This window comes from Macaca mulatta, chromosome 1, assembly GCF_049350105.2.
Source record: "Macaca mulatta isolate MMU2019108-1 chromosome 1, T2T-MMU8v2.0, whole genome shotgun sequence".
Lineage (NCBI taxonomy): Eukaryota > Metazoa > Chordata > Mammalia > Primates > Cercopithecidae > Macaca > Macaca mulatta.
Window position 1 is genome coordinate 201136436 of NC_133406.1, and position 25661 is coordinate 201162096.

The following is a 25661-nucleotide window of genomic DNA, read 5'->3' on the forward strand; positions in this document are numbered from 1 at the left end:
CAAGGCAGGTGAATCACGAGGTCAGAAGATTGAGACCATCCTGGCCAACATGATGAAACCCCATCTCTACTAAAAATACAAAAATTAGCTGGGCATGGTGGCATGTGTTTGTAGTCCCAGCTACTCAGGAGGCTGAGGCAGGAGAATTGGTTGAACCCAGGAGGTGGAGGTTGCAGTGAACCAAGATCACGCCACTGCACTCCAGCCTGGGTGACAGAGCGAGACTCCATCTCAAAAAAAAAAAAGGAAACATTATTTTTATAAACAAGTAACTCAAAGAATAAAATTACAAATTCACATCATAATAGTGAATGGAATAGACTCGGTTCTAAACACTTTATACATTCATTTAATTATCACAACAACCCTATGAGGTAAATACTATTATTATCCCTTATTATCCCCATTTTACAGATGAGGAAACTGAGGCTCAGAGAGGTAAGGTAACTAATTCAAGGTCCACAGCTAATAAGTGGCAGAGCTTTATTTAGACTCAAGTTGTCTGGCTCCAGAGTGTCTCTTTTTTTTTTTTTTTTTTTTTTTGATGTGGAGTCTCCCTGTGTGCCCAGGCTGGAGGGCAGTGGCGCAATCTCGGCTCACCGCAAGCTCTGCCTCCCCGGTTCATGCCATTCTCCTGCCTCAGCCTCCCCAGCAGCTGGGACTACAGGCGCCCACCACCACGCCTGGCTAATTTTTTGAATTTTTAGTAGAGACAGGGTTTCACCATGTTAGCCAGGATGGTCTCGATCTCCTGACCTTATGATCCTCCTGCCTCAGCCTCCCAAAGTGCTGGGATTACAGGCGTGAGCCACAATGCCCGGCCCAGAGCGTGTCTCTTAAGCACTACATTATACTGACTCTCTCATGTTATTTTACAGATAAAACGCACAAAAGAAATGTTGAGCTTACACTTAAGTTTGCTTGAGCTATGTCCCCCTGAACCTCAGGGTAGTACAAATCATCTTCTGTCATTTGAGTTCCTCTGGGGGATACATTTGAGGAGTGGTTTTAATGGGGACCTCCCTAAGAAGCAGAACCATCTGTTTCTTACAGAGCCAAAAAATACTGGTTCCCCTCACTCCACTGTTTTCTGTTCTGGGCAGGGGAGGCACGAGTGAAATATTCTCATCCACATCTTGCAGAGGAAGAAACTAAGTCTTAGAGAGGGGAAGTGACGTGTCTGAGCACACACACAATTAGGTTCAGAAAGGAAACTGAATGCCAGGCTATTTCTCTAAATTCAGTGCCATTCCCTCTGAAACACCACATTTCACCTGACTTAATCTGTGCCCTAGCTCATTTGAGTTGCTACATAAACATAAATGCCATAAACAGGGTGGCTTATAAATCACAGAAACTTATTTTTCTTTTTTTTTTTTTTTTTTTTTTTTTTTGAGACTGAGTCTGGCTCTGTCGCCCAGGCTGGAGTGCAGTGGCCGGATCTCAGCTCACTGCAAGCTCCGCCTCCCGGGTTTACGCCATTCTCCTGCCTCAGCCTCCGGAGTAGCTGGGACCACAGGCGCCCGCCACCTCGCCTGGCTAGTTTTTTGTATTTTTTAGTAGAGACAGGGTTTCACCGTGTTAGCCAGGATGGTCTCGATCTCCTGACCTCGTGATCCGCCCGTCTTGGCCTCCCAAAGTGCTGGGATTACAGGCTTGAGCCACCGCGCCCGGCAGAAACTTATTTTTCAAAGTTCTAGAGGCTGTGAAGTCCAAGATCAAGGCATTGGTAGATTTGGCGTCTGGTGAGGTCCCCCTTCCTGGTTCATATATGGTACCTTCTAGCTGTGTCCTCAAATGGTGAAAGGGGTGAGCTAGCTCTCTAGGGCCTCTTTTATTTTTTTAATATTTATTTATTTATTTATTTATTTATTTATTTATTTCTGAGGTGAAGTCTCGCCCTTGTCGCCCAGGCTGGAATGCAGTGGTGCCATCTTGGCTCACTGCAACCTCCGCCTCCCAGGTTCAAGTGATTCTCCTGCCTCAGCCTCCTGAGTAGCTGGGATTACAGGCATGCGCCATCACGCCCAGCTAATTTTTGTATTTTTAGTAGAGACGGGGTTTCTCCATGTTGGTCAGGCTGGTCTCGAACTCCCGACCTCAGGTGATCAGCCCGCCTCGGCCTCCCAGTGCTGGGATTATAGGCGTGAGTCACCACACCTGGCCTGGGGCCTTTTTTATAAGGACACTAATTATAAGGACACTAATCCCATTCATGGACTTCCACCCTCATGATCTCATAACCCCCCAAAGGCCCCACCTCCTAATATCATCACATTGGTGATTAGGTTTCACCATATTAATTTTGGAGAGGCATATTCAGACCATAGCAATTTGAATCTTCATTCTTTTTTTAAAATTTAATTTAAAGTTTCGGGATACATGTGCAGAATGTTCAGGGTTTTGGGGGGTTTTATTTTTGAGACCAAGTCTTGCTCTGCCATCCAGGCTGGATTGCAGTGCCACTTGAACCCAGGAGTGCGGCTCACTGCAATCTCCGCCTCCTGGGTTCAAGTGATTTTCCTTCCTCAGCCTCCCAAATAGCTGGGATTACAGGCATGCACCACCACACCCAGTTAATTTTGTATTTGTAGTAGAGACAGGGTTTCACCATGTTGGTCAGGCTGATCTTGAACTCTTGACCTCAGGTAATCCAACCATCTCGGTCTCCCAAAGTGTTGGGATTACAGGCGTGAGCCACTGCGCCCAGCCTAGGTTTGTTACATAGGTAAAGGAGTGCCACGGTGGTTTGCTGCGCCTACCTACCCATGAATCTTCATTCTTTCATTCCTCTGGCAAAGTTCCCCTTAGAAGCCCTATGAAGCTCCAAGTGGTATAAAGCTCATCCCAATGTGAGAATAATATAGCCACAGCCCAAGGCTATGAACTTGTTACCTGCTTGCTGGGTGATGCTGCAAAACATGTACCCTCTGTGGCTGCCAGGAGAGTGCATAACTCACATCTCCTTCGAGAGAACCTGCTGCAAGGAGCATGATTACCCAACAGCCTGCAGCAGCTGTCCCTCTGGGTCAGGCCCGGGAGCTAGAGGCCAGGGCGTCCTCTTCGCACTGTGTGCCCAATGGCAGGGACCAGGCCCTCCCCCAGCTCCCACCCCCAGCTCCCACCCCCACACCCATGGCCATCTGACTTCAGGAAGCTCAGTCCCTCCCCTCCCACCTCCCCCAGTATCCTTGTCCTGCTGACATCACGCACACACGGAAGAGAAATATGCAAGATTCCAGAGAGGCCAGAGTGTGGGAACCAGGACAGATGCTGCTGGCCCTGCCCACAGGCTGCCACGCCTCCAGAGCCTCTGGGTGCTGCCAAGGGGACTCTGGAATGTGCCTGAAGCTTCTGGCTTCCTCCATGGTGGGCCACCCTCCAGGGCCTGGGAAAGCTAGGGAGGCTCTGAACACCCAGTCTGCCATTCCGCCCCTGCGTGGCTCCTGCGGGACTTGTACTGCCTGAATGTAGGGGTGGGGGTGTATAAGCTTCAAGACAGCAGGGCCAGCCCAGCTGCTTTGCTCTCAGGGGCCCAGATAAGTAGAGCATGAACTCTGCAGCCCAGGGACAGGGAAGGGAACCAAACCAACATGTTTATCACCTTACTTAGAGAAGGAGCTTGGAAGTGTGTGGGTGTACATGCATGTGTGTGTTATAGACAGACAGACACAGACAGATGGTCCCAGCCCCCACCCTCGCTAGCCCCAGGGGTAGCTTGTGTGCCGCCTGCTCTGCACATGTGGCTCCCAGCAGCTGCACATTCCGTCAGTGACCAGCTGTGGCAGCAGCTGTGGAGGTGGAAAGTGAGCGCCCGATGGGTCCCAGAGGAGCGGGGGAGGAGGGCAAGGGGAGGACAGGAAGGGCCTGGGATGAGCAGGGGGTGGGGGGAGGGGGAAGCAAGGAGACTCAGACTGTTCTCAGGATGGAACAGGGAACAGGAAAGTGGTGATGGGGTGCCTGACATCTGGGTGTGGCACAGAGAGCTTGCAGAGGTCCAGGACAGGCCCAGCACACCCCGGCTAGGTCTTGCCATGTGGGTGGACCAACATAAGTGTAAGGAAAACGACTGGGCAGTTGGATCTATGGGTCTGAACCTGAGAAAAAAAGTCTGTATTTGAGATATAAATTAGCGAATCGTTTGCTCACAGAAGGAAAAGCCAGGGAGTAGGTGAACCACCTAGGGAGAGAGTGGATGGAGACAGAGGCCGAACCCAAATATAACATTAGAGCACCCATTCTCCACAGCAGGCATTGCTATCTACATCTTACCTCACTTAACCCTCACAACAACCCTGTACAGCGAGTGGCTTTGGTATCATCCCATTTTACAGATGAGAAAACCAAGGCACGAAAAGGCCACACTTGTCCTGGCTCACTTTCTGTCTCACTGTGTGGCCCTGGGGATGTTTCTGTCCCTCTCTGGGTCTCAGTGTCGCTAGGCTCAAAGTCAGGACAAGGTCCTGCAGAGGGAAGACTGAGTGGCACCTGAGTGCTCCAGGCCCCTTCTTCCCCCTACTTCATCCTGGGCCATGGGCCGGGAAAGTCCTTGTATGTTTCTGCTGTTTTTCTAGGGGCCAGGACAGACATAAACTATTCCACAATTAATAACCGCGAACCACCACCCTGGGCATCTCCGTGCCAATCATCTCCTCTGAGACCCCCCAGATACCTCCACCATGCAGCAGTTAGAGGCTCGGTGCCTGCCCAGCAGTGGTCTCTGGAATCCTGTTCCAGTGTATAGTCTATGTGCAAGCCAACCGTTCAGAGCCCAGGCCATATCAGTTTAGTGATGTGAATACCAGCCTCGAGAGCAGACGGGGCTGACCTAGTGTGGGCTCAGTGATAGAGAAAGTATTGCTGCAACTGAAACTCATCACTGAAAATCTCCAGCTCGCTCAGCTCTGGGACAGAGAGAAAGGAGCAGAGGGTAGAATAGAGGGCCCGTCTCATCCTCCCTCCCTTTGGATTGAGGGTGCCTGCTACTCCTGGGCCTCTCACCCTTTTCCTTACTTCTGACTCCCTTTCCATCAGTGAGCAAATTCCTCCTGAGGCTCTACTGGTCCCTGGAGTTGCGTGGGGTGCCCTCTCTCATGGACCTGCCCCTCTTTTTTTCTGTTTATTTTTTCCCCTTAGAGATGGGGTCTCACTCTGCTGCCCAGGCTGGAGCGCACTGGTGCAATGAAGGCTCACTGCAGCCTTGACCTCCCGGGCTCAGGTGATCCTCCCACCTCAACCTCTTGAGTAGCTGCTATTATAGGCTATTACTGTGCCTGGCTGACGTGCCCCCTTTTTAAACCTGCTTCCGCAACCCTCCACCCCAGACACTTCCCAGTCCATGGCATCCTGCCCTTGCCTCTGCCTCCCTTGCCTCTGTTCATTCATCCCAAGGCATCTGTGACCTCCTGATCACACTTCTTTCCTCTTAGAGCCCCTGGACTGGTGACCAAGCCCTTTTTCTTGGCTCTTGGTTGCCTTGGTCCCTGGTGCTCCATTCTCGCAGGATTCTCCTCCTTCCCAGAGAATCTTTGGTTATTGTTTCCCAGGGTCCTAGCCTAGGTTCCCCTCCCTTCTGGATCTGCACTAGCTCCTTGGGACAGCTATGTCATGTACCCCGTGTCTTCAGCCACCAAATCTCTACTCCAGCGCAGACCTCTCCCTGGGTTCTCCTCTTGGGTGTGCCCTAGGTCTCACAAACAGCATGTCCATAGTGAGCTCCTTCCCTTCTCCAATGTTTCCCATTGGTGCTCATCACCTTCATCCATTCAGTCACCCAGACAGGAACCCAGTCCTTATTGCCTGGCCTATTTTAAGAGTCTCCTGATTGGTCCACCCAGCTCTAATGCAGGATGCAGTGGTTACCAGCATGAATTCTGGCGCCAGACTGCCTGGGTAGAATCCTATTTCTACCACTTAGTAGCTGTGTGATTTGGGGTAAGTTACTTAACCTCCCTGTGTTTCAGGGTAACTTATGAAGAAAAGAGGTTTAATTGGCTCACGGCTCTGCAGGCTGTACAGGAAGCATAGTAGCAACTGCTTCTGGGGAGGCCTCAGGGAGCTTCCAGTCATGGTGAAAGGCAAAAGGGGTTGAACAGGCACGTCACATGGCAAAAACAGGAACAAAAGAGGAAGCAGGGGAGATGCCACACACCTTTAAACATCAGATCCGTGAAAACTCACTATCATGAGAACAGTACCAAGGGGATGGGACTAAACCATTCATGAGAAACCCACCTCCCTCACCTCCCACCAGGCCCTACCACCAACATTGGGGATTACAATTCAACAGGAGATTTGGATGGGGACAGAGATCCAAACCATATCACCATTCCGTTGATATTCCATGCTTGTTCCTACCTCAGGGCTTTCAACTTGCTGTTCCTTCTGCCTGGAATCCTCTTCCCTCAGATCTTCTCAGATTCCCTCTCTCCATTCGGGTCTTTGCATAATGATTCATCCTCAGAGAGGATCTCCTGACCCCTAAGTAAAATAGCCACCAATCCCCCAGTTACCCTATGTCTCTACCTCACTTTATCTTATTTCACAGCATCAATTAATATCACTAACATTACATTATATGTGTTGCTATATGTTCATCGCCCAAAGCTCTGGCCCCTGCAATGTGAGAATGGCCCAATCCGAATGGCAAGAAGACTCTCGTGGGTGGGTGGACAAGGCAGAAAGTGGTTGGGGATGAAGCTGGAGAGATGGGCAGGGGCCCGAGCTTAAGGGATGGTACCTCAAGTGTGCCCTGGACTGTCCTGGCATGATTATTAGTATTGCCTCCTTTCACTCTCGTAGGTGCCCAGGTTATTACAGCCATTCTGTGTATGGGGCATGGTAAGCAGTTGGCATTTTATTTCAAATGGGATGTGAAGCATGTGGACGGTTTTGAGCAGGAAGTGACATGATCTGACTGGCATTTAAAAGGATCATGACCAAGTCCTTGAAACACTCTTTTGGCTCCTGCCCACACCCACACACACACACTCCACTCTCCTCCACTGCCCTTTCAGTCTTCTCTGGCAGCTCTTTCTCTTCTACAACCTTTAAATCTTGGAGTTTCTCCAGACTAGTGGTTCCCAGCTGGGGGCGATTTCTCCCCCAAGGGACATTTGGTATTTTATCTGGAGATATTTCTGATGGTCACAACTGGAGCGGGTATAACTGACCTCCAGTGGGTAGACGTCAGGGAGGTTGCTTACCATTCTACAATCCACAGAACAGCCCTGCACAATACAGAATGATCTGGCCCAAAATGCCAGTAGTCTCGAGGTTAAGAAATCCTGCACCAGATTAGTACCATCCAATAGGAACATCATGGGAGCTGAATAAGCAGTTTAACATTTTCTAGTAGTCACATTTTTAAAAACCTAAAAAAAAAACAAGGGAAGTTAATTTTACTAATATATGTTATTTAATCCAATATTTATAAAATATTATCATTGCAACATGTAATCATAACAAAAAATATCAATGACATAGTTGACACTTAAAAAAATTCTGGTGTGTATTTCATACTCACTGCACATATAGCAATTCAGACCAGTCACATTTCAAGTACTTAATAGCCATAGGGGGTTCGTGGCTATTATATTGATGGCATAGCTCTAGGGTCAGTACTACATAATATATCACAATGTTTAAGAGCTGCATAATTGGCTGGGTATAGTGGCTTACTCCTGTAATCTTAACACTTTGGGAGGCCAAGGTGGGAGGATTGCTTGGCCCCAGGAGTTGGAGACCAGCCTGGGCGACATAGTGAGATCTCATCTCTACCAAAAAAGAGATGGAGAGTCGCTCTGTCGCCCAGGCTGGAGTGCAGTGGCGCAATCTCAGCTTTTTTTTTTTTTTGAGATGGAGAGTCGCTCTGTCGCCCAGGCTGGAGTGCAGTGGCGCAATCTCGGCTCACTGCAAGCTCCGCCTCCCGGGTTCACGCCATTCTCCCGCCTCAGGCTCCCGAGTAGCTGAAACTACAGGCGGCCGCCACCACACCTGGCTAATTTTTTGTATTTTTAGTAGAGATGGGTTTTCACCGTGTTAGTCAGGATGGTCTCGATCTCCTGACCTCGTGATCTGCCCACCTCAGCCTCCGAAAGTGCTGGAATTACAGGCATGAGCCACCGTGCCCGGCAAAAAAAATTTTTTTTAATTAGCTGAGCATGGTGGTATACACCTGTAGTCCTAGCTATTCGGGAAGCTAAGGTAGGAGAATCACCTGAGCCAAGGAATTCAAGGTTTCAGTGAGCTATGACAGCACCACTACACTCTAGCCTGGTGACAGAGCAAAACCTTGTCTTTATTTTAAAAAGAAAGGGGAGTGCTGTGTAAGGTAATAAAGCCTAATGTTTTGGCTCTGGAACTGAACTGCCTTGTTAAATTCCAGCCCTTCCATTTATTGCCTGTTGGCCTTAGGTAGAGTTACTCTACCTCTCAGCCGTCGTTTCTCACTTGTAAAGTGGGGATTATAATATTACTACTTTATAGAGTTGTCAAGGATTAAATGAGTTCATATTTACAAAACACTTAGAATAGTTTCAGGTTTTATAATAAGTGCTCACCAAATGTTAAGTATTTAGCTAGGCTCCTGCTCTGTCTCCATCCACGTTTTCTGAGTGATCCCATCTGCTCCCATAGCTTTAAATGCCATCAATTACCTAATGACGTCCAAATTTAATATCCAGCTGAGACCCTTTTCTGAACTCCAGACCCTCTATTTAACTGTGCACTATATTTTGATGATCCAAGACATCTCACATGAAATGTCCACCACGGAGCCCTTGACCTTCCCCTGCAAATCTGCTTTTCTTCCAATCTTTGCTATCTCAGTCAGTTACACAGGGCAGACATCCAGGAGGCTTTCTTGACTTCTGCCTTTCCAGGGAATGCGTAGTGCATGGATTGTGCAACTTCTCTGTTGGTTGAGGTTTCCACTGACTGGCATGTGCCTGCAGAAGTGATGTGAGTACTGAGGGCATTTGGAATGAGAGTCCATAGTTGTGGCTGGGGCGACCACCAGGGCTTCCTGGTACTGATCGCTCATGACAGTTGCGCCTACCAGTATGTATTTGTAAGTCTGTCTGTGTGTATGTATTTGCATACCTGGCCACCTGGTTGTGTCTGTGGATGTGTGTGGAAGGGGGCACAGGAACGTTCTTTCCCATCAAGTAATCAAGTGTCCCCCAGCAAGCAGGCCTTGCTGTGGGGGTGGAAGCACAGTTATTCTCAGATGACCAACCCCATTCTCCCACTTGAAAGGGTGACTTCCCTCAGGGCCTGACCTGGTAGCGGGCAAAAAGGAAGACTTCTCTCATGTCTAACCCAGCACACCAAGACCTCCTCTATCTCCTCTTCCCTGCCCAAGAAGTCCACCTCCAGGATGCTCTCATGCAGCTTCCTCTGGAGCCTTGGGAGCTTCCCTGAGGTACTGGGCGCCTGAGGATGACCGGTGGAATCTGAGAACTTCCCACGAGTCCCCCTCCCTAAGGACAGGGCAGCTAGAGCCCTCCCTGAGTGAACAGGTTGGTGTGTTGTCAGAAGCAGAGGCCCCAGGAAGACAGGCTGGAGGGTGTCTCCTCTTTTCCTCTCCTTCTCCCACTTTGAGGCCCTGCCAGAGCGTCTAGAAGGAGCCCTTTCCTGGCCTCCTGGCCTCCTGGCCGCCCAGGACAACTCGACCTCTGGTGAACTGGGAACTGGGAACTGATTCCCAGGGACAACCCACCACTGCCACCAAGCCAGGCCTTTAGGGACCTCGGCCAGAGCCCAGCTTTCTCAGACGCTGTGGCCACAACTTCAGCCGTCCCTTTTGGGGGTGACTGCCACCTCTCAGAAGTGTGTCTTCCCCTTGCCCCCACCACACTATTCCACTTGCTTCGGGCCCCTATGGAGGAGCTGCTGGGGAATTCTTGTTGAGGATCAGGCCCCAACCACCCCGACTAACCTCGACAAACGATGTGTCTGCTGCCTCCAGAACACCAGGAGGCAGGAGCGCGCGGGGTTGACCCTTGCGGAATCCCAGGCATCAAAGCGGCGCCTCTACAGGCCAGCAGCGCCCAGGTGACCCAGGGACAGACGGGGACTCCTGGCTTCCCCGCCGGGCTTCCCAGGGCACCTGCCCAAGGCCACCCAGCGCGCGGCAGCCGAGACAGCGGAGCACGGCCGGACCTCCCAGCCGTCGGTGAAGGCGGCGACCGCCCAGGGCCTTCCCACGGCTCGGCGGCGCGTCACCGCGGGGGCGAAGGGGCGCCTGGGCGCCCGGGGCTGCGGCGCAGGAAAGGGCCCTGGGAAAGGGCGGCGGCGGTGCCCCTGAGGCGGGGCCGGGGCGGGGCCGGGGCGGGGCCCGACTTCCCGACTGGGAGCCCTAGCCGCGGGGCTGAGACCCGGGAGCCTGCGTTCGCCATGAAGCGACCCAAGGAGCCGAGGGGCTCCGACGGCGAGTCCGATGGACCCATCGACGTGGGCCAAGAGGGCGAGCTGAGGTAAGGGCCGGGATGCGGGGACTGAGCACGCGGAGGGCGAGCGAGGTGGGGGTCGGTCCGACGGGCTCGCGGAGCAGGCGGGCCAGCCCTCCAGCACCGCCTGGGCAGAGGCGGGTGAGCGCGGGGCCACAGGTGTCGGCGTGTGGGGCGTGGGTGGGCTGTGCCTTTACACGCATGAGTGCCTGGATCCTGTGCGCTCTCCATCGTGCAGGGCTGGGGATGCTGGCACGGAGGTAGAGTTCAGCTCGGGGGATCTGGTGGCTAGTGGGTTATCATCTATCGGTTGAAGTGGCCTAGGGGAGGCCACTGGCAAGGAGTTTTCCCTGGAGATTCTAGAAAACTCTCATAGACTGATGGTACCCTAGCCCCTGTCCGGAATCTGCTGACGATGCAGAGTAACCCCATTCTTTCCCAATTTTATCCTAGTTTTGATGTAGTTTTCATGTAGTCCACAAATTATTTCAGGAAGAAGAAAACTTGTCCTCCTTTGAGCAAACTGGACTTTGGATTTAGGATCTTAGTATTGAAGAAAATAATAAGCGACTTGCAAGGGCCTAGACTCCATTTCCAGTGTGCCTCCTATCGTGCCCCCCTGCTGCCAGTGTCTTTCAGCTCCTGGTAGACAGTCTGACCTGCTTCAAACCCGTCGAACAAATTGCACTTGTATAGTTCTGCTACCTCGCAGTTCTGTGAACTGTCTAAGCTTCAGTTTACTTATCTGTTAAATAAGCATTAATAATAGAACTAAATTCATAGAAGTATTGGGAAAACCAAATGAGGTAAAGTATGTCAAGGGCTTAGCACAGCACATGCTTAGGCACACACCATGTGATTCCCAGCACCCTGAAAGAGCTGCAGGGCTGATTGGGAGTCTGAAGACCTGGGTCTCAGCCCCAAATCTGCCACCAACTCACTACGTGGTCTTGGGCCATTGGTTTCCCTGACAGAGTCTGTCCTGAGTCTGTTTCCCCACCAGTAAAACAAAGACAGCAGTGGAAAAGAGAGGAATACTTCATCTCTCTTGGCTCATCCAGACTTGACTCTCTCGAACAGAATTGGAGGGGAATTCAGTTAATCCTTCCTTCCTTCCTTCCTTCCTTCCTTCCTTCCTTCCTTCCTTCCTTCCTTCCTTCCTTCCTTCCTTTCTTCCTTCCTTCCTTCCTTCCTTCCTTCCTTCCTTCCTTCCTCTCTTCCTTCCTCTCTCTCTCTTTCTTTCTTTCTTTCTTTTTTGACACAGTCTCACTCTGTTGCCCATGCTGGAGTGCAGTGGCATGATCATAGCTCATGGCAACCTTGATCTCCCGGGCTTAAGTGATCCTCCTGCCTTGGCCTCCCAAAGTGTTGGGATTACAGACGTAAGCCAGTGTGTCGGGCCCAGTTAATTCTTAGGAATTCTTAGGGATATTTTGGAGGACATTTTGTAATTTTAGTGCTCTCCAGTTTTCTGAGATCCAGGGATCCTGCCTCAGTCACAAATCCCAGGAAAATGCCATAACAGATATTCCTCTTGCATCCTGTACATTTGTTTTTAGGGTGTATAATACAATTTGCTATGCAACATATCAGCCTTTCTTAATTGTTTAACAGAAACTGCTATTTAGAGAAGCAGTTATCTTAGCGTGCCTGTTAAGGGCCAGGAAAGGGCACAGCACCATGTGGTGGTGTTGGAGCGGGGTCTCAAATTCAATGGCATTGGGTCTTCATAGATTAGAGGCACAAAATTGATGCCAGAGAACTAGGCTGATCAGAGCTGGCTTCTGTCCACCACGAGTTTGCAGCCCAGTCAGTGACCTGCCAGGTCATAAAAACACCATGGACAGGATGGAAAGGAGACAGACTCTGGGCTGTGAGGGCACTTAAGCAAGGAGAGGTCACTCTCAACCAAAGATGGCAAGGAGGGCTTCTTGAAGATGGTGGCATCTGGGCAGCTGCTCACATGAGGCAAAAAGGATCACTGGGCATTTTTTTCCTATACATATAGCATTTCCTATATATACAGAGCCCATTTTTAGACACTGTCCTTAGAGGAGCAGACCCCTCTGAGGAGAGAAAGCAGTTGGACATCTGGCAGAGGCTGACTTATAGACGCCTCTTTGTAGCACTCACCAAAGGGCCCTCCCCGCCAGCAGACATCAATGCTTCAATTCAGGGAGCACTGAACGATGCCTGCTGTGGCCCAGACCCCGGGCTGGGCATAGGGGGGCCAGATGTATCCTGCTCAGCCTCTGCCCTCAGGGAACTCTCAGGGAAGAAGAGCTTCATGTACACAGAAAGCAGATAAACACTGACAAGGGCTGCAGGACAGAGGCAGCCAGTCTCTCGGGGTCAGGGGCAGGGCGCAAATCCCCCACACTCAGAAATATGAGAGTAAAAAGCAGTGGGTGTTCCACCGTCACTGTGGGCATCTGCCTGGTGGCAGTCCTGCCACATCTGTGAAACTTACCCACAGAGCTCTCATCTGAACCTGGCCCGCTGACACAGGATGAGTCTAAACTGAGAGGACAGCCTCTCCTCTCCCTTTGCAAATGTCTAATGAGCACCTGCCACATGTCAGACCCTGGATCAGGGTCCTCTTCCTGAACAATATAAGGTGGTGGCCTTGGAGTCAGATAGACCTGAGTTTGAATCTTACCACCATTAACTTTGGCCAGTTACTTTTACACCTTTCTGAACCTCAGTTTTCTCCCTTTCAAAATGGGAATGCATTAGCATTCCTGCCTCACAGGATAAGGTTTGATGAAGTAATGTACATAAAGTTACATAACTCCCTGCTTTGATACAAAGTAACTTCCAGTAAATGTTGCTGTCAAAGCGGTCACCATTCAGTTGGGGGGGCAACATATTTATGAGACAGCATGGTCTAATGAAAAGACCAGAAGTCTGAAGACTGGACTTACTGGAGTGATTCTTAACTCCGGTGTCTGTCACTCCACCTGTAAAATGATTATTTTTCCTAAATGTGAAGTGACCCAAATAATACTTCACTCACAGGGCTATTGTGCAATAAATTAGACAAATAGATGTGGAAGTGCAGTATAGAACAAAAAGTACTGGCTCCAAGATCTACATGACGGGATGATGAATATATGGGGTGCACTGGCAAAAGCCCCAGATTAAAAGCCACTTAAGACTGGGTGCAGGGGCTCATGCCTGTAATCCCAGCACTTTGGGAGGCCGAGATAGGCAGATCACGAGGTCAGGAGATGGAGACCATCCTGGCTAACATGGTGAAACCCCGTCTCTACTAAAAATACAAAAAATTAGCCAGGCATGGCGGCATGTGCCTGTAGTCCCAGTTACTCAGAAGGCTGAGACAGGAGAATCACTTGAACCTGGAAGGCAGAGGTTGCAGTGAGCTGAGATCCCACCACTGCACTCCAGCCTGGGTGACAGAGTAAGACTCCATCTCAAAAAAAGAAAAAAAAAAAAAGCCACCAGACACTAGAACTGACTGTAGTTCTGGATTTTCTTCTAATTTGCTATGTGACCTGGGGAAGATCCCTTCCGCTCTGAGTTTCCTCATTTTACAAATGGACTCAGTTCTCTCTGAGATCCCTTCATTTGGGACATGGTGATTCTGCCTTTGGCTGACACAAAATGATTAGGGTCATCTGCAAGGGTTCCACGGGGGAGTTCCCAGGGGAAGTCAGCACTGAGGGTGGTCGGGACCACCTGGAAAGCTTCCGTGCTATAAGAGACTGCCCCAGAATTCTGGCCAGGAGCCACTAGAGGCCTATGGAGCAGATCTTGATGGTCAACGTATCTTCTCTGGGTCCATGAAAATCTCTGTCATTTTCAGATTCTCAGACAAGAGAATCCCACACTTCCTCCCACTGTCAGGGCCAGATCATGGGCTGGAAGGGAGCTCTGGCTGGGCTCTTGGGAACTTTAAAAATAAGGGGTCTGGAAGGCTATTCAGACAGACAGGAAGTAGGAATTAGAAGGGAAACAATGCTGAAGTGGAGCCAGAAGATGCGGATTCCCTGCTGGCTTTGCTCCTTAGCAGCTGGGTAGGCTGGGCAAGCTGCTTTAGCTTCCTGAAGCTCAGCATTCTCATCCGTAAGATGGGCTTTTGTAAGGCTCAAAGGAGGGAAAGACACATAATGATGCCAAGAAAACTGTAATGTGAGGTTTGCCTCTGAGATATGGGGGGAGAAGAAGGGGGGAATAATACAACAGGGAGAAGCTGACCAGGAGATTGGAAAAAGGGATGGCAGCACTGCTTTGCCCTGAAAAGGGTGCGTCAGCCTCCAACAGATGGTCCCAGCGGAGGGATCAGGCTGAGAGGCAGTGACGTGCGCGAGGCTAACCCAATACCCGAAGAGACGCTTTATCAAGCTGGGGGGAACAAAGGTCATGTTTCTTAGTGTGTCTTGGCTCCTGGGGCTTGTCCCCAGTGAACCAGTGAGGCTTTGTAAACAAGCTGCCCCATAGATCTCAGGATCTGGCCATCTGAGCCTGGACCTAGCTTGCTGGGCCCTCCCTCCTAGGAGCTATTACAAACTTCTTACCAGGTCTGCTTGTCCAGATGTTTGGGTGGGAGATATCCTTTTCCAGATGTGTCTGGACAAAGCCAGGGACATAGCAGTAGGATTTGACAAATGCTATCTGGTCTCTTCTGCAACCTTCTCTGAGCAGTTGATGAAAATGATCCAAATTCAAATGCCAAAAAGGTAGTCACATGGGCTGGGACCTTTCTGGTAAGTCATTTATGCCCCCATTCCACAAAGTCCTAGGCCGTAGATTTTATGGTGCTTAAGTCTCTGTTCCCCAGTGATGCCAAATACATGGGTGAGAGAAGAAAGCTCTACCATGAGTTCTGCTGTATTCAAAGCTGCAATAGTGAATGTAACAGACATGGCTCATGGCCTCATGGAGCTTACGGATTTGTTGGAGAGATAGACATCAATCAAATAACCATATAAAACAACAAATTGGCATAAATGCTGTGAAAGCAGGGTGCTAGGAGAGTATTGAGCAGGGGATACTAGTAGGAGGAGGAATGTTAGAAAAGGCTCCCCAGGGAGGTGCCATCTGAGTTGAGATCTGATGGATTATAGAAGTTACGGGGCAAAGGGACTGGGGCTTGGGGTGATGGGTGGACCAGAGATGGTGGACCTAGGCTAGGGGACAGTATGTGCAACTGCAGAAGGAGTTAGTGCATTCATAGGCTGGAGCATACAGAGGAAGAGGGTTGAGTCTGGAGGGGTTGACAGGGGCCAGTTGGACCACCTGAAAGATGGTGGCCTTGATCTTAAAAAACATTGGGGCCAGGCATGGTGGCTCATGCCTATAATCCCAGCACTTTAGGAGGCCGAGGCGGGCAGATCACCTGAGGTCAGGAGTTCAAAACCATCCTGGCCAACATGGTGAAACCCCATCTCTACTAAAAATGCAAAAATTAGCTAGACATGGTGGTGGGTGCCTGTAATCCCAGTTATTTCGGAGGCTGATGCAGGAGAATCACTTGAACTGGGTGGCAGAGGTTGCAGTGAGCTGAGATCATGCCAGTGCACTCCAGCCTGGGCAACAGAGTGAGACTACAATCTCAAAAAAAAAAAAAAAAAACCAAAACAAACAAACAAAAACACACTGGGGAGCCACGGAGGAGTTTTAAGTGAGTGATATGATCAGATTTAAATGATCACTCTGCCTGCAGTGTGGAGATAGGCTTGTAGAGAGTCAAAGAGGTTGTAAAAGCACCCAACAAGAAGCTCTTGCAGTCATCCAGATGAACAATGATAGAGGCGTAGCATTGAGAGAAGTGGCGGAGAGGAAGAGGACAGACGTGAGATATATTTTAGACATAGTGTGGGCAGGTTTTGATGAGGTGGGGGCAAGGAGGAGGAGGAATCAAAGACAGCATCAGCTTTCCACCTTGCAGAAGCGGGGTACCTTCACTGAGATGGGGAACCCAGGGGCAGCAGGAGCAGGTGTGGGTGAAGTCCAGCTTGCAGGTTCCTGTTCAGATGTGTGGCGTTATGTCTTCCGAAATGGCAGGGGAGTCACCTTGTTTGTTGTTTGTTGGTGCAGTGTCTGCCCACTGGAGCTGAGCTGAGGGAGGGCTGGGGTCTGGCTGAGTGCACCACCACCCACCCAGGCCTGAATAAGGCCTTAGAAGTGTTGGCCAAATGAATGATGCCTCAGTGGACCCAGCGAATCCTCACCATTCTAAGAGAACTTCTGAAGCAGAAAACCTTAAGAAGGGTTAGCAGTTGGGCTGAAGATTATTTTGGTCAGAGTCTGGGCAGGAAAAGCTCCCCCCAGGGTTGAGCCTCTTCTCTGTAATGGGAGCTCCTGGGGTGTGAGCAAACATCCATCATTCAACCGGGGCTGCAGAAGGCGGGCACGGAGCGGGAGGAGTGGCCGAGGCTGGGGGGACGGGGCCTTCTGGGAGGCCAGGGCAGTGTCCCAGAGCATCCGAGAAGGGCCTGTGACCCAGATGCCGCCTCCCCTTCGCCCCCGGCCGCACCGCGTGGGAGGAGGCGGCAGCTGCAGGCGGGGCGGAGGGCGGGCGGCCGGCGCGCCCGGCCCGTGGGAAGCAGCGGCATCTGCTCTTTCCACGCTCGTTCCCAGCGGCTCCCTCTGAAACCCAACCCGCCCGGCCCAGCCCCGCCGCCGCCGGCCAGTGCCCTCGCCCGCCCCGCCCTCGGGGATCGGGTTGCAGGAGCCGGAGCTACCGCGCCGCGGTGCGCGGTTCCCCGACGGCCGCTGCGAGGGGCCAGGGGCGAGGGGCGAGGGGCGAGGGGCGAGGCCGAGTAGGTCCAGACCAAGAGCCCAAAGTGGGCCCAGAGTGCTTGAGAGGACTTGACCTGGGTTGAAATGAGTCCCCGGGAAGAAGGGGAGAGCAAACTCCTCCTTCCAGGCCCGCCCTGCGGCTCCTCCTGTCCCGAGGTCGGCCCAGGCCAGGGAGACGGTCCCCCAGCCCTGAAAAATCAGCTTTTCTTTTCCTTTCCAGCCAGATGGCCAGGCCGCTGTCCACCCCCAGCCCTTCGCAGATGCAAGCCAGGAAGAAACGCAGAGGGGTGAGTGTCCGTCTCAGCCTCTGAGTTGCCCAACAAAGGGTTGCCATGAATCCCCTGCAGTCTGGCGGGGAGAACCTTGGGCAGAAACTTCACCATGAAGCTAACTGCCTGGGTTCAAATCCTTACTCTGGCACTAGCTATCAGGGTGATTCCCGGCAAGCTTCTTAACCTCTCTGAGCCTGATTTGCTCCTTTGTGTAACTGGAATAATGACAGGGCCCACCTCAAAGGGCTGCTTTGCAGATTAAGTGCATTAATGTAACAATAGCAGACACACAATAGGCCATTATGATTGTTGTTCCAGCCTGCCCCCCATCCTATCTTCTGTCTCGTCTCTGAGTCCAGAATTTTCATCCCCCTCAGTGTGCCAGGGTGGGGGAGGGGACAGAAGGATCCCCACTTGCTGCTGTCATCTGTCCGTCCTGTTCAGCCCCACTTTCCTCCCAGGATGCAGCTGTGCTTCCGCACTGGGAGTCCAGACACTTGGGGTCTGGCAGAGAGCAGCCTGACACTCACTGACTGTAAGCCCTTAGGCAAACCACTTCCTTCCAGCCTTCATTTTCCTTATCTGTAAAATGAGGTCAAATCTGTCCTGCTCCCAGTGTTCTGCTACCATTATCGTGAGGGAAGAATGAGGGTATGTGAGTGCAAGGGCTCTACAGCTAGAGAGAGCAACACGTGGGACTCTCCACACCATCTCATGACCTCACAGCTGACAGGGTCTCCCTCCTGGCCCAGTGGGGGCCTCCAGGGCCTGCTCCTGCACCGTGGCTGGTGTCCTCATTCTGATTGGCTGTGCCCTGCTGTACCAGCGGTTAAACATCTTGAATATCACCCCTATAGACCAAGACAAGAGGTCTGAGTTGTCCTCCCAGCTCTGCACTTTCTTGCTGTGTGACCTTAAGCAAATCACTGTCCTTCTCTGGGCCTTGGTTTTCTCCACCATAAAGTAAGACTAGATTGATCTCCCTCACAAAAACACTGTGTGGGTAAATATGAGTTGATGTCCATCAAGGCACTTTGGAAACTGATGACGCACCTGTGAGTAACTTCTTGTCATGATTGTTTAGATCATAGAGAAACGGCGTCGAGACCGCATTAACAGTAGCCTGTCTGAATTGCGACGCTTGGTCCCCACTGCCTTTGAGAAACAGGTATGTGACACTGCTGATTGTGCTAGAGGAAACACTGTGTGGGTGGCAGATAAGGTTCGTTTCGCGTGGCATCTCTCATTGATTGGTAGCAGCTGCCTGAGATGCTGTGTTCATTTACCAATATCTGTCACTGGCCAGGGTAAGAGGAATGGAAATTTATATTTAGGTGTCTCAGGTGGCTTTATGTCCATCATCCCATTGAATTGACTCCTCAGAATGATCCCGAAAGGTAGGGATTATTATGCCCATGGCACAGGTAAGGAAACTGAAGCACAGAGGGGTGAAGTAACTTATACCAGATCACACAGCTAGTAAAGAGCAGGGCACAGGACTATGTGATTCTCAAGCCCCCATCCGTCCGCACTACAGACATTTCCAGAATGATTCGAAAGTGGAACAGGCTGCTCAGGGAGTGAGCACTCTGCCATCGAGCATGTTAAGGTGGGGGAGCTACAGTGGGGAATCAGACAGTGGGCTCAGCCTAGGAGATTCTCACCCTATGCACCAAGGCATAGGTCACAGGTCCTCTGCCTTCCCTTATGCTGGTGAGAACAAGTCAGTCATCCCACAGATGTTCACTAAAACCGTCACAGGACCAGCCGTGAACTAGACCTAGTATCTGCCCTCAAGGGACTCCCATGGAGCGTCTGATCTTCAGGCTTCACCTGGGAGGCTTAGGAAGCATTTCCCAAGAGAGTAAAACAGGAAGAGAAGTAGTCTGGGGATAAGATGATGAGCTAGATCTTGGGCACATTGAGTCTGAAGTTGGATTCCCGGAAGAGCTGGTTTAAGAGGCATTCATTCTGAGGATGGCGGTTAAAGCCATGGAGGTGACAAGCCCCTCTGCAGGGCAGCAGAATGCGAAGTAACACAGAAGGGACACTACTGTGCTAAGAGATGGCAGATCAAAAGGCATGGTGAAAGGAGAGCCCAGAAACAGTGCTGTCGTGCAAGTCAATGGAGGAGTGGTTTCAGGAAAGATGATCGGCAGCCGTACAGTGGACAGGTGGTCTGAGAGGAGAACTGAAAAGAATGTTCTAGATTTGGAGAATTTGGCCAAAGCAGAAGCCCAGTTGCAGGCAGCAGTGGAGTGTGAGGAAGGTGAGAAAATCAAGACATTGAGTGCTGATGACGCCGCACAGCGACATGGTCAGCTGGAGGCTCCACCCTTGTGTCTTCTGTACCCGCAGGGCTCTTCCAAGCTGGAGAAAGCCGAGGTCTTACAGATGACGGTGGATCACTTGAAAATGCTCCATGCCACTGGCGGGACAGGTACCCATGCTCTTCTCTTTCAGGCGTCATTCATACAACAAATATTTTGAGGCTCGGCCCTGGGGATACGTTGGTGAGCAAGTCCATACGCTGCCCACTCTGAGGAGCTAGGTCAATGGAGGGAACATTTGCAAAGCTTCTCTCTCTCCTTTCAGCATCTCCCTCTCCACTTCCAGGGTCTCCATTTGGCGCAACCTTTTCCTCAATTCAGCTCCCTCCAGTCTTAGACCTGGGAGGTGCTTTCTTCTGTAACAGACTGTTCCTGTGGGTCCCACCCTTCCCCAACCCAGGACCTCATTAAGGATTTGCCTGAATGAGCTAATTCTCACTGGGATCCCAATCTGACCCCCTGAGCCCAGGGAGAAGCGTGGTATCCTACCCACTGGTCTAGCCTTCTGGGCTGTTGTGGGGTCCTTGGCGGTGCTGGGGTGACATATCATGCTCACCACAAATCTCAGGATTGTAGCAGGACACAAATTAACTCATTTTGTTATTTTAAGCCCATCAGTTACAACAAAGTAATGGAACAGTGGCTTTAAAGACACTCCCAGGCCGGGCATGGTGGCTCATGCTTGTAATCCCAGCACTTTGGGAGGCCAAGGCAGGCGGATCATGAGGTCAGGAGATCGAGACCATCCTGACTAACATGGTGAAACCCCGTCTCTACTAAAAATACAAAAAATTAGCTGGGCGTGGTGGCGGGCGCCTGTAGTCCCAGCTACTCGTGAGGCTGAGGCAGGAGAATGGCGTGAACCCGGGAGGCGGAGCTTGCAGTGAGCCGAGATCCGGCCACTGCACTCCAGCCTGGGGGACAGAGCAAGACTCCATCTCAAAAAAAATTTTTAAAAGGCCGGGCATGGTGGCTCACGCCTGTAATCCCAGCACTTTGGGAGGCCAGGGCGGGCAGATTAGGAGGTTAGGAGATCGAGGCCATCCTGGCTAACACGGTGAAACCCCATCTCTACTAAAAAATACAAAAAATTAACCAGGCATAGTGGCGGGCACCCGTAGTCCCAGCTACTCGTGAGGCTGAGGCAGGAGAATGGCGTGAACCCAAGAGGCGGAGCTTGCAGTGAGCCAAGATCGTGCCACTGAACTCCAGCCTGGGCAACAGCAAGACTCTGTCTCAAAAAAATAAAAAATAAATAAATAATAAAACTAAAAAAAGAACAGCAAACACAGAAAGGTGAGGGATTTGCTTGAACTTACATGGCTAAGTGTAGAGTAGAGTTGGTTCTTGCCCACAAGTTGACCTGGCTCCAAACATAGTCTCCAGCTGAGCTGTTCCTCTGTGGGGGCCATGAACCAAGGACCAGATATTTGCTGCCATCGTCATGAGACCAGTGCTGACTGGGGTTGTTCTGTCTTTGCCCAGAAGGTGGTCAAGAGAGGAACAGGTATGGAGAGGCAGTGAGGATGTGAATACTTGTGCAGGAAGTTTACGTGGTTATCCATCAAAGAGAGGGTCCCTGGCCGAGCAGCTGAGGGTCACAGTGGGGTCTTGATTTCCAGATTGCCTTTTGAGCCAAGGGACAAACTCAGATGCCAACAGGGTCAAGCCAGTAATATAAGTGATAGCTAATTTTTCATTTATTCAGCATTTTCTGTGCACTATTTTAATTTCACCCTCACAACTCTATACAGTAGGCACTGCTATATCCCCATTTTACAGCTAAGGAAATTGAGGCACAGAGAGATAGAGACTTGTCCACAATGAGGCAGCTAGTTAAGTAGCTGACCCAGGATTTGAACCCAGCTCTCCTGGCCTCTGACGACCTCACACTTCACTGCTACACTATGCTGCCTTCTCCAAGGGGCCTCCTCACTCTGATGGCTGCTGCTGCCACCTCCCTTCCTGGGCATCTGCCCCTCTCAGCAGGCAGGGTTGTTCTATACCTTCAAGTGCACAACCTTTCATATCTGTCAAGTATTTACTTCAATGAAGTTATCTTGGCCACAAAGTTTTTTCTTTGCATTAATCATGAATTGTGATGCAAGCAATATTTTACATTTTATAATGCTTCATAGTTTAGTGAATTCATTTGATCATTATAACCCTCCACCCTCCACCCCAGGCAGGGATTTTTGTTCTCACTCTGCAGATGGGGAGACCGGCTTAGAGAGTCAGGGTGACATGGCCAAGGCTGCCCAGGGAGTGAGTGGAGGAGGCAGGTCCAGAACTCAGACAGACAGACGGAGGCCCCTTGCTTCTCCCCACACCTGGCATGACCTTCATCACGCCTCCCTTTGCAGGATTCTTTGATGCCCGAGCCCTGGCAGTTGACTTCCGGAGCATTGGTTTTCGGGAGTGCCTCACCGAGGTCATCAGGTACCTGGGGGTCCTTGAAGGGCCCAGCAGCCGTGCAGACCCCGTTCGGATTCGCCTTCTCTCCCACCTCAACAGCTACGCAGCCGAGATGGAGCCTTCGCCCACACACGCTGGCCCCCTGGCCTTCGCTGCCTGGCCCTGGTCTTTCTTCCATAGCTGCCCGGGGCTGCCAGCCCTGAGCAACCAGCTCGCCGTCCTGGGAAGAGTGCCCGGCCCTGTCCTGCCCAACACCTCCTCTCCTGCTTACCCCATCCCAGCCCTCCGAACCGCTCCCATTCGCAGAGCCACAGGCATCATCCTGCCAGCCCGGAGGAATGTGCTGCCCAGTCGAGGGGCATCTTCCACCCGGAGGGCCCGCCCCCTAGAGAGGCCAGCGACCCCTGTGCCTGTAGCCCCCAGCAGCAGGGCTGCCAGGAACAGCCACATCACTCCCCTCCTGCGATCTTCCTCCCCCACACCCCCTGGTCCTATAGGGTCCGCTGCTTATGTGGCTGTTCCCGCCCCCAACTCATCCTCCCCAGGGCCAGCTGGGAGGCCAGGGGGAGCCATGCTGTACCACTCCTGGGTCTCTGAAATCACTGAAATCGGGGCTTTCTGAGCTGCCCCTTCATCACCCTGCCCCAGGAATAAGGAAGGTTCTTTTACCAGGAGCCCAAAAAAGGGCACTGCCTTTTCTGCTTTGCTTCCTGGACTGGCTCATATGTGAAGGCACATTCTCCAGCCATCAGAGGCCCCCTCCTCCTCCAGCCCATCTCTCCTCCTCGCTGTTATCCAAGCTTATCCACCCAGCTCTCCTGGAGCTGTTCTGGTCTCAGAGGCTTGGTTCCATTCCTCACCTGCACAGATGAGTCCTGGGAGTGACCCTCAGAGCTGCGCCCAGACCCCTCTCCTGCCCTCTGCACACCAGCAGGAGGCATGAACCTTGGGTCTGGGAAAAAGCTTTAACCCGAAGGGCACCAGGACCCAAGGCAGGCTGTTCCTTGGAGCGGTCAGACCCCAGTCAGGAGCAATGACTGACTGGCTGCAGCCTTCCCACGCCAAGAGGCTGGAACATAGTGTCTGCCTCGCTTCCTGGAGATAGTAACTGAGCAGGGACCACAAAGAGGTCTCCTGGGAACCCTGTCTGCCCCTGCCCACCTGTCCTTGGGCCACACCATCACACTGAACCACAGGACAGACCCTTTCTCCACCACAGCCAAGGCCTGGAGACTGGGGGCCCAGCAGAGCCTGCTCCTACCCTCCTCCCAGCGGCAGACACCCATCCTCTCACTGGCTAACAGGTCCCTGCACACAGCTGGCCTGATAAACCCAGCTGGGAGGTTTCTAGGCAGCAGCAAAACTCTGTGACAGGGTGTCCTCACACCAGGCCTTGGACAGCTCTCCCAGACAGGAGCCAGGGTTGAGCAATGGAGAGCCCAGCCCCCCACGTCTTACAGTCACCATCCTCCAGGCGTGTGGTCCCTCCCCATTGGGTGCACACAGTGCAGAGGGGCCGTGGCCCCATGCAATGGTGTGCAGAGAGGAACCTCTTGGGATTCAGCACCAGACGTCTGTGCTGCCTGGTTTGCATCCGGCTCACAGAGCCCAGACTGCTGGAACAGCCAAGGGCTGTCAGGCTGGACAAAAATAACTGTGAGGAGGGGCAAGAGAAAAGATGATTCGAGGCACCTCGGCCCTTCAAGGTCATGCAACGGGTCGAGGGCCTGAGATCCTGTTCACCAGGACTCCACAGAGCTGGCTCTGCTCAGAGGCCATTTCATTCCTCAGCTCCACCCCAGGCCACTTTTTCTAATAGAGGAAACAAATGGTCCAGCGATCGTTCCCAGCAGAACAGTGGAGACTGGACTGACACCCAGTGGGACCAGTGTTGCCACACCAGTTGATAAAATGCAGAAACCCTTTTGTACTCACTGGTAAATATCTACTCCCCCAAGTGACTCCAAGTGCCCCCCGACTGCCTGGCACTTCCCCCAGGACTCCTACAATCTGGTTACTGCCTGGCAGATCCAAGGCTGTGGAGTCCCAGAGCCAGCAATTCACTGGTGCTCATTCCACACTGGTTAGATACTTCAGTTGTCACCCCTGGGAAGATTCTCCCACCTCCTCCCTTTGATGGAACCACCCTCCCCAGAGGCTGCATTGAGGAGACTCCATGGACTGAAAAGTGAGTTGCAGAAACCCTGGGGAAAAGAGCCCTTTCAAAGAGGTGGATAAGAGGGAGGAGATCATTTGAGTGTCCCAGAAAGCTATTTTGAAAAGACAAAATCCTCAAGGAGGGATACAGAGGAAAGCACCTCTTTCATTTTTAGTGTGAGCTAGTTCCATCAGACTGCTGTCCTCCTGGACCCATCTGAGATGTGTAGTAGCAAGGAGAGGGGGGATCATTTTAGAGAGTGGGTCATTGGCAGGGAGTGCTCCTGAGGGAGGCAGAGGGGAGACTGAGGTAGAAGGAAGACAGGACTCACACATGCTCCCAGGAGTGGGGACAGACAGAGGAGGTAACAGAAGGCAAAGGCCAGTTTCCCCTTTATCATGAAGGGGCCCACTCAGGACAGGAACAAGGACAACTCCTCCTCCTCTTCCTCTTCCTCCTCCTCCTCCTCCTCCTGCTGCTGCTGCTGCTCCTGGGATACCAGGTCAGTGATGTAGTCTTGCAGTTTGGCAACTTCCTAGCCTGAGCATCCCTAGTGGGGCTGTGGGAAACACATTTCCACGTTGCATGTATGCAACTCCAGAGAATCTGTGATGCCACTGAAATGAGGTGGGAATGACCCAGCACTTTCAGCATCTTGGCTGAACTTGCTTTCATTGTCCCTGGGATATTGTGGAAGGAAGGGTGACTGTGTGATCTGGTTCCGTGGTCAAGGACTTGCATCTTCTGTTTCTATCCCCAAGCCTTCCTGGGGTCTCCAACTCCTACCCCGTTGCAGCGGTTATTGCGGACATCCAATAAAGCTTTTTTTAGTGCTTCTGGAAACTTCCAGTAGATTCTACCTCTAAACTATCTCTGGAGTCCGTCTACTTCTGTCTGCATCCACAGCCAGCCTGGCCAGGCCACATCAACTCCCCCAGATCAAAAAGGTCTTCCCTCTTGCTTTGTCAGTCAGTTCTCAGTAGCACCAGAGAGAACTTGAAAGCTGCAGGTCATATCATATCATCTCTTGTTTGAAAACCTCACTCTGTTACCCTGTTATTCTAAAGGTCTTCCTGTTTTGGTCCCAACCTCACTTCCAGCCTCATTTCTTGCCAGTCCCAGACTTGCTACCTGAGCTTCTGCCACCTGGCCTTCCTTCATTTCCTCGACATTCCAGCCTCGTTCCCACCTCCAGCACTTTGCATATGCTGTTCCCTTTGCCAAGAATGGTCTTCCCCTACCCTGTGCATGGCTGAGTTCTTCAGACCCT

General features: G+C 51.7%; 1 protein-coding gene and 1 long non-coding RNA gene across 4 annotated transcripts in view; one reads left to right on the plus strand and one right to left on the minus strand.

Moving 5' to 3' along the window:
• The window catches only part of LOC106997891 (uncharacterized), a 16149-nt gene extending 5826 nt beyond the window's left edge, over positions 1–10323 (minus strand). The window contains exons 1-3 of one of the 2 annotated variants that reach the window (XR_013403781.1): positions 9941–10323; positions 7206–7373; positions 6358–6480 (exon numbers count right to left, since the gene is read on the minus strand). This is a non-coding gene — a long non-coding RNA (uncharacterized LOC106997891). The remainder of the gene's footprint in view (positions 1–6357; positions 6481–7205; positions 7374–9940) is intronic. The other variant, XR_001444191.3, reaches the window with a different exon arrangement.
• Positions 10324–10376: 53 nt separating this feature from the next.
• Positions 10377–25234, plus strand: HEYL (hes related family bHLH transcription factor with YRPW motif like). Of its 2 annotated transcripts, none has more exons than XM_001113370.5 (5): positions 10377–10478; positions 17437–17503; positions 18573–18656; positions 19847–19928; positions 22182–25234. In XM_001113370.5, the coding sequence occupies exons 1-5, from the start codon at positions 10399–10401 to the stop codon at positions 22853–22855; spliced, it is 987 nt and encodes a 328-aa protein (XP_001113370.2). In that variant the 5' UTR covers positions 10377–10398; the 3' UTR covers positions 22856–25234. The 2 variants fall into 2 exon arrangements, with proteins under 2 accessions (XP_001113370.2, XP_077818610.1); XM_077962484.1 differs by lacking the exon at positions 10377–10478 and adding an exon at positions 16889–17236.
• The last annotated feature ends 427 nt before the right edge of the window (positions 25235–25661 follow it).

Excerpts from the sequence above, each read along its gene's own strand:
- HEYL (XM_001113370.5), top strand. The coding sequence starts at position 10,399 with ATGAAGCGACCCAAGGAGCCGAGGGGCTCCGACGGCGAGTCCGATGGA. Across the intron at positions 10,479-17,436 it reads GGCCAAGAGGGCGAGCTGAG|CCAGATGGCCAGGCCGCTGT; the intron begins GTAAGGGCCGGG and ends TTTCCTTTCCAG. Across the intron at positions 19,929-22,181 it reads CCATGCCACTGGCGGGACAG|GATTCTTTGATGCCCGAGCC; the intron begins GTACCCATGCTC and ends CTCCCTTTGCAG.